The sequence below is a fragment of the Coffea arabica genome, chromosome 3e (genome assembly GCF_036785885.1).
Source record: "Coffea arabica cultivar ET-39 chromosome 3e, Coffea Arabica ET-39 HiFi, whole genome shotgun sequence".
Classification (NCBI taxonomy): Eukaryota; Viridiplantae; Streptophyta; class Magnoliopsida; order Gentianales; family Rubiaceae; genus Coffea; species Coffea arabica.
In genome coordinates, this window is record NC_092315.1 from 4,901,147 (window position 1) to 4,913,848 (window position 12,702).

The window sequence follows — 12,702 nt, forward strand, 5'->3', positions numbered from 1 at the left end:
CCTCAAAAAAAACAAAAACAAAAACAAAAAGGAACTAACCACTCGAAGGACATGTTCGTTATTTATACATGGACTGAGCAACTCTTTGGACGAGCAGTTTAAATTGTTGTAGTACAACCCTTTTATAGGCTTTTCAATGTAGAATTTGACTGACTGTTTTTGAATTGCAACAGAAACCAACCAAAGTTCATGCGGAGGGCATAAAATTTTCCCTCTGTACAAGACTAATCCCAGTACAACTTTTCCAGTAGTAAAATTTTCCTGAAAATTCATAAAAGAAAGTGTAACATAATTGCAAGAAAAAGTTTGCTTGCAATTATGGACCATTTGAAAACTAGTGTGGTTACATGGCTATAAAATTAGTGACTACTCTAGAAACCGCAAACAGAAGTTCAAGTTCAAGGATAGGATATCTTCCGATTGTGTTTTCCTATCAACAAAGTTTCTAAAGATTGAAGGTTCCTTCTTTAGTATGAAATTTCATTTAAATCAAGAAAGTTTTAAAGTCCCATTTGGACTGCTATTTTTAGGTGCGGTAGCGATTTAATGTATATAAGGTAAAAAGATGAATGAAAAATGTTTTGAAAACAAACGTAAAAATTTTTCGACAGAAAATCACAATCCATACAAACAAGGTACTCTATTTCAATAAACACGATTTTCTGAATTCAATAAACACGATTGCACTCTATTTTGAAGGAGTTATTAGTAGCCTAAATTTTTACTAATTAGTAAGCGTTCTTTGCAGCTTCTTAATCTTTTCTTCTTCTTTTTTGTTTTTTCCCTTTTGTTTTGACAAAATATTATTGAAAATGAAAAAAAGATAGGAAAGAGAAACCATGAAGGGCAAAATTTAAACCCTTGTCTAATACTAGAATAAACGCCACTTAACTGCTTACTCTTTAAGATTGTATAAACTAGAAAAGCAAATCAGAGCAGTGGTGTAAATGTTAAATAATTGAGGACATTTTGGTCATTTCAGTAAAGGAATTGTCAATCAATGCAAAAGGTTGATTGGCGAAGAAACAAAATCATGTTATTCCCTCAAATTTTTAACTCTATATCTTTTTCCTGTCTCAATCTATCACTTCCACCTTACTGTCAACCTCTTTCTATTTCCACAAAAGCCCTAACCTGGTCCCTTCAGACTTACCATTTACCATTTATTCACTACTCTTTCTTTCTTCTCTCTCAGTACTGTCTCTCTCTCTCTCTCTCTCTGAGCACATCCACAGACACAGATGAAGAGAACTACAGTTGCTCCCCCTTTTCTAGGAAAAATATCAGCCAATCTCTTCCAACGTTTTCAGAAAACAAAGCCATAAAAGCCAACCAAGCATCATAAAAACCTTTCAAGTTTTCTAGGATTGATCAAACAAAGCTTCAAAAGAAGCAAATCTAAAAAGAAAGATTTGCCCCTCCCTACTAAGTAAGTGTCTTTCTTCCCTTCTCTCTCTCTCTCCATCGCTCAAATTTCATCATCCCACTATCATCAAATCACCTTCTTCGACTTCAGTACTCCCTTCTGTCCAAGCCCTTCATGGCCAACATGGAAATCAAGTAGAATTCATTCATGATCAGAAAACCCTTTACTCATCTCAGCTCAGATTAACTTTTTTTTTTTCACTCAAATCTGAACTATACCTTTCCTTGATACCCTAAAACATGGATTCAACTCAAGAAGTGGATTCAATACATGGAGCTGCAGACAGCACAAGCCTGACTAGTATGACAATAAGCAGCCCCTCCACCAATAACACCAGCACTATGATGATGATAGCTTCACCAACACCAGCATCATCTTCAGCTGCATCTCCAACAACTCTAAGCCGATACGAGAACCAAAAGCGTCGAGATTGGAACACTTTTGGCCAGTATCTCAAGAATCACAGGCCTCCCCTCTCCCTCTCTCGCTGCAGTGGCGCTCACGTTCTTGAGTTCCTCAGATACTTGGACCAATTTGGGAAAACCAAAGTTCACACTCAACTTTGCCCGTTTTTCGGGCATCCAAACCCCCCATCTCCATGCCCTTGTCCTCTAAGGCAAGCTTGGGGAAGCCTTGATGCTCTCATTGGACGTCTGCGAGCTGCTTATGAGGAGAATGGAGGCAAGCCTGAGACGAACCCTTTTGGGGCTCGAGCTGTTAGGCTATATTTACGTGAAGTTCGTGATTCGCAGGCGAAAGCGAGGGGGATCAGCTACGAGAAGAAGAAGAGAAAGCGCCCGCAGCAGCAACAGCAGCAAGCATTGCCACCACCAAGCTCAAGCTGATAGAGAATGGCTTGCCAGCTAGCTAGCTGGCTTGCAGTCTTTGCAAGATGTTCAAAACATGCACGAGATTTTGATGATCAAAAATCTCACCTTCAAGTAATTCTTAGTACTATTATTATTGTCAAGTTCCTAAGTACTTCTACTACTTCAATGCTCCCTCTTTCCGTATCTGAGTCCCCCAGCCCCACCAACTGGTTTCAATCTGCAGAAACAATGCTTTAGTATTGCAAAAGTTGGAGTCTGTGCTGCTGGATACTGCTTATTTATGATTCAGACTACTGCAAAGTGATACTTTTAGTGGTAACTGAAATGGTCTATTATGGTTAAGATCGTTATCATGCATCGATCAATGGAGTGGATCAGTTAAAGCAGATGTGAGTAGAACTGATAGAATATATGCTCGCTACTTGCAGTTACTTGTGTTGTTAGATCTACTACAAGAGTTTGATTGTGCAAAAAATATGGTGGTTGGTATTTGTCTGAAGAACCATTTATTGCAAGTGCTGTATTTGCATATCAGGTTCAATGTCTTTTTTCCAGATATGTTATGCTTTTGTTTCTTTGGCGTATGGGAATTGGCAAATCAACCAGATACTATAGGGAAAGGATGTATGACTTTGCAAAGATCACATGTCAGCTTTGTCTAGCACTAGTCTGTCTTTGGTAGCACAAATAGGAGTGGGCTTTTTTTATCTCATTTTTCCTCTTTTGCATACTTGTGCTTTGCTTTGCTGTGTAGACTCTCTGGAAATTAAACAGAAAACTCAGATGTGGTCTGATTTTCAATATTTTTGAACAATGCAAATACTCAACTACTGAAAATTTTTCGGCCCATATTATAACAATTTGCCTGAGGTTGACAAAATATATTATATTGTTGCTTGTTGTATGGCACTAGAAATTGCAAATTGAACATTTGGTTTTATTGGGGATAATGAGATGCTAAGAGCATTTTCCTCTTTGACCATTTTGATCTATGCACACAATTTTTACTTCGACATCCTCAAGGACTAAGGAAACTTGGTGTGTGGCCTAATTAAATAGGTGGAAATCCATCACACATCTCACTGTTTGTGTCATGTCAGTCTGAAATGTTCCCCAAATGGGAGATAACATTAAATTAGTCAAGTACATCACATGAACTCTTGTAACAGTGAATTTTAGTTGGGTTTTTTTTATAGATAGTGGGTTCTTGTATTCAACTTCAGCCAATTTTAGAAATAAGACAAAATGTAAATCTAGGCCACAGTGATCATGCTGTGCTGACATGCAAGAAATCAAATGTTGCCAATAGCTCAAAACTAGTGAAATTCTCCTTTGGAAGGCATTATACTAGGCATGGTCACAGAGTTTCCTTGATTGGTTTGATGCATTGCTACCTGCATAATTCCTTTTGGATCGCCTTTTGTTTCTTTTTCCCTGTTTCATTCTGGTGAATTCCTCCACACACAATATGAAATATGCATCTCAAATTTGTTTTCCATTAGTTGTTATTAATCATTGTTTGTGGTTGTGGCTTGGATTGAAATATAAGTCATAGATCCTATTGCTCTACAATATTTTATAGGTGCTACTAGATGCCAAAGGAAAAATCGATTGCCACTAACAAAAATTTTTAGATTGATATTGTAGGGTAACATGAAAATCTTTTTTTATAAATGAAGGGACCCATAAACTGGAAGCAAGAAGATAGAAGGTCTGACTAAATGACATTTTTCTGTTGATACCATGAATTTTTAAACCAATTGTTAGCAGTGGGCTTACTGTACCTGTCAATAAGATTTCCCTTTCGACTAAAAATATAATATTTCATTCGAGTTGGTTATCATGGTGCATCATGCAATTTACATTTGTCGGTTATTGTTGCATCTGAAGCTTGAATCTCTTGATCCCTAGCTACTAGGCATCCCTACAACTTTTAAATGTCGCTAGAAAAAGTTTAATATGCTTAAGCTCACCCAAAGGCACCAAGGTTCTAGGCTTTTAGTTGTATATAGCAAGGAACATGGCATTTCTTGGTTCTAGGCTTTTAGTTTTGATGAGCTAGCATGAATGCATTGGGGAAATCGTATGTTTTAGTTCTGAAGTTTATAGCAAGAATGTGCAAGAGGTCTTGCACCCTAATATAACCATATGCCTGCTCTAAATATGAGGAGGAGGTCAACGTTCCAAAGATGAATAATACATCTTTAGACCTTAATTAGATCTTTATTAACTCAATGCACAGTCACGTTACAATTCAGATATGATCTGCATGAAAAATAATAAAATACCATATGGAGAATGCATCTTCCCTTTCCTCCTCCTAATCAAATTTCGGTGCAGATTTAGATAACATATAGTTGAGCGCTCTAAACATATGTTCTTGGATCGCTTTTAGATAACTTTTTGTTTTCCAATTGTGGTTTTCATACGTGGGAGTGGAATATTTATTTTTTAGGTGAACCCAAATTTTGTTTCTTCTCTGGCGGCTGTTGAGACACGCATGCAAGTTGATTAGAATCGCAGATTACGGCCTTTTATATTGGTTCATAGGCGTCTAATTACTGCTATGTATTCATTTTTAGATGTTATGCATGTGCTTGCTGTAGGATTTTTTTGTAGATAGAAGACTCTAAAGAAGCGATGCTCGAGGTGCTATTGTATAATCTAATGAATAGTTTACTGGTTCGGACAATGATTGTTTGAGAAGATCTACCACATCATTAGGAGTTAATCAAGATTATCCTTCTGGAATATGGCATTGATTATTGGATAACTATAAATGTAAGCCTCCAATTAGCTCGGTGAAGTCTGGCTAATCATTTGTTTGTGGCTGAATAAAGAAGGGGGGGGAAAAATCAAGGTGGACAGTAGATTGAACGCAATATTAGGCTGGGACTAAGCCATTCCTATCCCATTCTTTCTTGCATTTGGATATTTGTGCTTGTCCATTTGTCCATTTATTCCTTCTTTGGCTATGTCTGCTATGTTGCTAGGTACCATACTGGTAGCTGAATTTCTTTATACATCCCTGCATGTGCCAAAAAATATATGCCCTAATTCCCATTTCATTGACCATTTCTGCTCCCTATCTAGGTTCATTTTGTCTTAAGTACTAAATATTACACGACCTAAGACCTACTTGGGGACATTGGATACATTTATTGTAGTATGTTATTTAGACGTGAATATGGATGGTGGATGGTGTTCTCCACTCTCTCATCACTAGGGCTTTAATTGCATTGAGCAGAAATTTTTTTTACTTAACATGGACTCTTTAGGGTTTTCCCTTTGCCAACCCAAGACAAGGTTGCCATTTCAGAAATTTTTTGCCATGGAGGTAGGAAGAGAAATTAAAAAAAAAAAAAAAAAAAAACCCTTTTTTTGTCTTGGTCGACTAGTAAGTAGCAATAATAAATAGCTTTGCACATTTAAGCCCCTGTGCTTGAGCTCTGCATTGCATTATATGGTAGCTAATTAGTGATTTGGTTGAAATTGGCAGCCATTATACTAAATAGCTTTGTACAAGAGACGGTAATTTTTTTTTTCTGCAAAAACTTCCAGCAACTCTACAAAAATGCGATCTAAACGAGTTGTCAATCAATGGGCAATTTACCCATCTCCTTTTTGTCCTAACCAAAAAAAAAAAAAAAAAAAAAGAGCAAGGGAGAATAGCAGTAAAATTCTGGTACAAAAGTCTTACCGTAATATTTGACTAATGGAGTCCTCGAGTTTTGTCCTCTATGTTCCACCAGACATGGTATACAAACGCGAAAAAATGGCAGTTGGATTTCATATCCCTCTTATTGTCCTTGCTACCTGGCTTCTCGACTAGACCTCATCAGTTGATTTGACAGGGCCTATGTATAAATAAATAAATTTGCAACTCAGTGGTTGAGTGGCTTTTGTTCAATTAAATTTTTTTGGGAGATAGAAATTTATGTCTGTCATTATTGAATTCCATGTCGGAGGGTAGTGTGCAGAAATACATTGGCCCTCTGCATGTCTGCCTTTTCTAAAAAGAGAATCTGCAAATTTTTGTTATGTTCTGGTGTATGGGTTGTCCTTTTAAGATTTAATTGATTCGGCTTTGTTTGGATATCAATTTTTTAAAATAACATTTTACTTGTATCATAAACACATTTTTTAATTCAACTTTTTATATTTTCAATCACCTTTTTATCTTACATACATCACATCATAAAAAAAATTATAATAATTATTTTAAATAATACTCTATTCAAACAAATTCCAAAACAAGGAAGAAAATATTAGTGTAGAAAAAAATTCTACTTATAGGGAAGGAGTGAGATTTAAGAAGCTGGAAGGAGAAGGAGGATTTGAAAACAAAATACTAGAGTAGTGATATATAAGAGGAAAATAGAAAGTGCGTTTGAATAGGAGATTCTTTAAAATAATTTTTGTGATGTAATGTATGTAAAATAAGAAAGTTGTTGAAAATATAAAAACTTGATTGGGAATTATTATTGTAATGCAAGTAAAATTTTGGGAAAAAAAGTTACCACCCAAACGCATAATCATTGCAGTCAAAATAAGATATTTTACCTAGAAAATTAAATACTCTATATTTCCTCCTTAATGTTCTCGCCACATTAGTAATATCTGTAAAAATACGAGCCATTTTTTTATATCTCACTCAGGCCATAATGTGGTGATTCCTTTTCTAAACCCAATTTTCTGATTTTGAGGGTAACTATGAGCCAAATTTAGGTAGAGATCAAGTTCTTCAAGTTAATTTTTTAACGACTTTGTGTTGGAGTACTTCATTTCATTGGTAACATGCTTTGAGAAATTGGATAGTCTACGGTCAACAATTATAGAGTAATGGAAAGGTACAGTGACCTATATAAGCACGGTTAAGGAGACTAATAAGTAACTAAAAGCATTCTTTCCGCAGGCGGAACTCGATTTCTTGATATTTATTTAAAAAAATCAGCACATTGGAATTGTCTTTTAGTACTTTAACATATTGTATTCATATCATTTTATTAAGTTTCTAAAACAAAAAGAGAAATGCATATGCTTTTAATACTACTGTTCTCACATAAAACAATGGCTTTGTTTGGACATTAAATTTTTTTTAAATAATATTTCACTTGTATCATAAACACATTTTTTAATTCATCTTTTTATATTTCTAATCACTGTTTTATCTCACATACATCACATTACAAAAAGTTATTTCAAATAATACTCTATTCAAATAATATGGCTTTGTTTGGATGTAATTTATGCAATATTATAACAAATCATATTGTAAATAATGGTATTTAATGTCCTCCAAAGAGCTTCTTCAATTAGATGAAGGTGGTGTTAGTGTTACTTTCAAAGCTAGAAATGATGTTGGCTTCAAAGGTTTTTTTTTTTTGTTGTGCTAGTTTTCTTGGGCAAAAAGAGTAGTATTTTATTGATTTTTCATGAACTAGTGAAATAAGAATTCTTTAATGTTGTTTACATTTCTATTATTATAAAGGAAAATGATTAAATTACAGCCCATAGCTTCCTTTAAGTTACTGACAACTCTTGACCATTGATTGCATTTAGTCGGATTGGGGCATAAAAGGCTACTAGTTTGTCCAGTTAAAATGTGGAACAAAGAGTCTTACATTTGTGCCCTTCCTCAACTTCGAAATTCTCAACATGCCTCTTTTCCAAACCTCTCAATTAGCCACCATCTCTGCCACTTCTATGTTGCATAAGCCGGCCAAATTTCATGAACTTTTTTTGTTTTCCTTTGAGGTACAAATTCCATGACTTTATGCACAGTTTAGAAACCAAATTAACAGTTGAAAAATCTCATGATTCAAGAGAACTCCTCAATTAATCAAATGTTTCCATCTCAAAACACAAATGCACAATAACTCCATTCATCACACCCTGCATATGAAACCAATGAAGGCAGAGATTTGACATGAAAGACATAATTAATGTCAAGTTTAGAATGAGAAGAAGAAAATAGAGGCAACCATTTGGTGTTTTGAGGGGGAGAGGGGGGGGGGGGGGGGGGGGGGGGTTGTGGAGTGACAATAGAACATGGGGGATTTGAACTTGGAGGAGAGTAGGAAAAGATTGGTACGAGAAAACTGAAAAGTGGCAGACGCAAGAAAAATGGAGACAATAATGGTATGACTTGGGGTTGCAAGAAGGAGAGGACTTGAAGCTTGGAGGCTGAGGGGGGAATGGGGTGGGATTGGTCTATTTTTTGATTGATAAAACTATTAGGTCCTATTCAAAATATTAAAAACCGATAAAACAGGCATCAACAAGAATCTCTAACAGTGAAGTCACATACGTTTGTAACGTTAGAATAGTCGTATTTAAAAAAAAAAAACCCTAAAACTCGTCTCATAGGCAAAAGTGCTGGATTATGTGAAAAAGAATTGTCCACCACAAGCGTTACGCGTCAAATATGCTACTAGAAAATTAAGGGAAAAAAAAAAACAACCAAAGTCGCACATCTTGCAGAAATTTGTAAGGCCATGTGAATAGTTGCATTACCCAATAATGCTTATTTATTCACGATTAGGGGCAAAACTTGTGAAGTTAAAAGAATTGAGATATCTCATGAGAAGGTACTGATTGTTGCTTTCTACCAACTCCTATCCTAAAAGAAAATTTTGGACATATACAAGCAGAACACAAGGTATATAGGGTGCTTGTCAACTTTAATAATTAGGACCAGGAGGTACTTCAATTTATAATTTCAATTCTCGAAAGATGTCATGATATTTTACCCATCTTTTTGTGTAAGAAGCCGAGGAAAGACATCAAGGGTAAATAACAAAAGTTTTGCCTCCCTCCACCTAATAGGATATTTAAAGATCAAATGATAGAACACCCCAGATTCCTGGACTTAAAAAGTCATTCTTTTGGATATCATCATGAAGCATTATGGCTTGTCTACTAGAAAAATGTTCCTAGGGGCTAAAACACTTCCTACAGAAGATTTATACGTAAAGTTTCATGCTAATAACACCAGCTCTTTCCTTTGAGAAGACTGGCTTGTTTCTCTACTTAATAAAGAAGATGATGATGAAAAATGACTTGTTGCTTCTCGACGAAATAGTTCCCTTTGGTATATTTTTGGTTTTTTTTTTAGCCCATCTTGCATGCAATGGCGACAAGATAATGATGGTTGATTTCAAACATAAACTCATATCCAAACACACTCATGACAAGTTTTATATCATCAAACATAAATCATAATGACCACTCATGACAGGATAATGATGGTTGATTTCAAGGCACTTTGGTGTGATGGTTGATTTCAAGGAATCTTTGGTACAATGGGCATATGAATTTGAACAATTCATGTGTTGTACTTAGTATATTTTTCCTGCCACATTTTGTTAAGCATCACCTTGTAACACAATTTATCGTGCAAATCTAGGTGCACTTTCTCTAACACTAAGCTACAAGTTGCATTTTTCTGATGACCAAAAAAAAAAAAAAATTCATACTTTACTCCCAATTCTGCTATTTCCAAAGGCGTTCATTTGGAACCTCATGGATAATAGTACGTCATAGCAGCATCCTTCAATAATAGTGACTCCATTTTTCACAGGCTCGTATTCATCTGGTTATTGACGATGGCCTCAATCAACATTTAACTAAAAAATTGTTTCAACCTATATAAGCATAATTGACTTCTTAGGAAGAGATTAACTTAAAGCAGATCACTAGCTGATTACTACAGGTAAAATCGCCCATGTTAAAAAAGAAAAAGAAAAAAATCATCCACGTACAGACATTGCGTTGAATGCGTAAAGTACAAAAGTGAAGCACATACAGCAGTAGTAGTAGTACTTCAAATGGAAAGCAAAATAGGTGAACGTGTAAACTAAGGCAACTAGTCAGTTCAATTGCTTTATGAATTATTTTTAGAAAGACGAGATTAGCTTTGAGTATGAAAAGGTATTTGGTTCATGTCCCACAGAATACCAATATATCAGTTGTAATTTGCTTTTCTTAAGATTCTTCTAATTATGTTATAAAAATATCGAAGATTCGCTTTTTTCCATAAATTGTACTGATACAAAACTGCTATGTCAAAAACACCATTTTGACATAGTAGTGTGAGTTTTCTCCTAAATTCAAAACTATGAATTTTGTTTGTTTTGTAATAAAGTTTCTCCTAAGTTTTCTTAATGATAGTTTTCTATTCCTCATAAAAATTCCTAGTGTGAATTTTCTATTCTTTTAGAGATTCCTATGGAGATTTTATATTTGTTTTCTAATTATATTGTTAGATCTAAATTTATTTCAGATCTAGTTGTTAGCTCTGAAATTTTTTTAGATCTTGAATCTATTTTAACAGATTTCATCATCGTTATTGGAGTTTAAAACCGTTAATTAGCAGATATGACGACTGCAATATATACAGAAGGGAGTTGTAGTGATTCATCTATTAGAAGACAATTATAAAATTTCTTGTACTTTTCAGATCTATTGATAATTTTTCAAATCTATTGTATTTGTTAAATTGTAGATTTATAATTTTGATAGCATGTTTAACCTACCATCAAGGTAGTATTGTAAATTAAATCATGTAGGACGATTTCCAACAATCTGTTAATGAAATTTGCTTTTATGAAAAAAAAAAGGGTCAGGAACATTGCTCTGGTAATGCATTTCTCTTTGAACCCAAAAACTCTAAGTCCTTAAACCTCAATTTTAGCTATTAGATTAATGCCTCATCAGCAAACTAATTATTAAGTTTCCAAATAAATAAATAAAAAGATTAACTTTTTATGCATTGATAGTATATTGATTTTTTCACACTAGCAATTTATTATGTATGCTATGTGTATGATTTGAATTTTAAATTTGAATTCATGTTATACTGCATAATCTAAATCTGTTAATGTTAAAAAATATATATACACTAACAGTGTAAAAAAAAAGCTATAAATAAATAAAACCACATTATTGTTATTCCATACTTGATCATATCAAATATTTAGTCTTCTTAAGATAATAATGGCTAAACGGAACCTGATGAGTTCAGGAACCAATTGAACCAGACGAATTCAGGAACAAGTAAACCTACTCGAGGAGCAAATCAAAACGACCTGAACTAGTAAAAGCCCTGAAATACTACTAACTAATTGTATAAAAATTCATTAACTTATTGAGATCCTTTATGTTACCAAAGTATGATAAAAACTAGTTGATGTCCTCTCAATTTCAATATAAGATTTTGAATTTGTTAGAATTAAAAATAGTCACCGGGCCCAAGGAATTTCCAACTCATATGTAAAAACACCAAGAACAATTCATGGAAAAGTACTATAGGCTGCAAAATATCATAAGAATAAGTTTCATTTGGATTGCGAGTTTTCTTGAAATATTCTCTTGACAAATTTTCTAACTCACATGCGTCGCATCGTTACAGTAAATTTTTTTTATAAAAATTGCTAAACATTTTAATCCAAACAGATACTTGTCTGGATCGCTATTTTCAGGAGTTTTTATAGAAAAGCATACTATAACAATTTGACGTATGTAAAATAAAAAAGTGATTAAAAATATGTTCACGAAACTACAATCCAAACCCTTATATGAATTAGCTGTTTTTGAAAAACTTTATTGTAACAGAGTTTTTAGAGTATATTTTTAGAAAATATTTTAAAATATTTAAGAGTAGTAGAGTTTTTAAAATATATTTTGGGATATTTTTTAAATATTAAAAAATTTTAAACTACTTTTTAGAATATTTTTTAAAAATTTGTATAATATTTAAAAAATTAATTTTTAAAAAACGGAAGGATCCAAATAGAGTTGGTTGGAGGTACTTGATGTTGTATTTCGGTGCAGTAGTACTAATAATAATCTAATAGTACACACACAAGCAAGTAGTGTTAATAGTTACAAACAGTAGAATCAGTCATTGTCATCAACTTTTTCTCAGCCATAAGCACAAAAAGAATCTGAAATCCAAAAATTTTTTTGTCAAAAAAGAAAAGGGTACGAGAATCCTTCTGCAATCACTCAACCAGTCAATAAAATTAAATATGCTTGCAGTCCGGACCGGTCCAGTCCAGTCCAGTTAGAGTCGAAGAATTGGGAGTTGCTGACCCTCTCGATTTGACATAAAGTTACTTTTGGGCCCACTCCCCCTGCCCACACGCACGTGGTTGTCTGTCTCTCTTGTCGGCCCATTTGGATTTCGCAAGATCCCCCACCCCACCGCCACCCTCCCAAAAAACCCCTCTTTTCGTCTTTTTCCCCGTCATAGTAGTTGCCCTTTTGGCTATTTAGTGGCTCTATTAACTGGGTAAGCACTCACATTAACTAATGATTAATTTTTTACCACACCTGTAAAATATTTTTGTGCTCACTTCATCCAAACTTGGAATTTTCTTTTTGTATATATATGCCATACTATGATGCCTTGCTCTTAAAAGTAGAATCGTTATCTTCAACTGA

The 12,702-nt window shown here is 34.2% G+C and overlaps 1 protein-coding gene across 1 annotated transcript; it reads left to right on the forward strand.

Annotated features, from left to right (window-relative positions):
• Positions 1-1,515: 1,515 nt before the first annotated feature.
• Positions 1,516-2,575, forward strand: LOC140038920 (protein LIGHT-DEPENDENT SHORT HYPOCOTYLS 4-like). Its single transcript, XM_072084525.1, has one exon. The coding sequence runs from the start codon at positions 1,666-1,668 to the stop codon at positions 2,269-2,271; it is 606 nt and encodes a 201-aa protein (XP_071940626.1). The 5' UTR covers positions 1,516-1,665; the 3' UTR covers positions 2,272-2,575.
• The last annotated feature ends 10,127 nt before the right edge of the window (positions 2,576-12,702 follow it).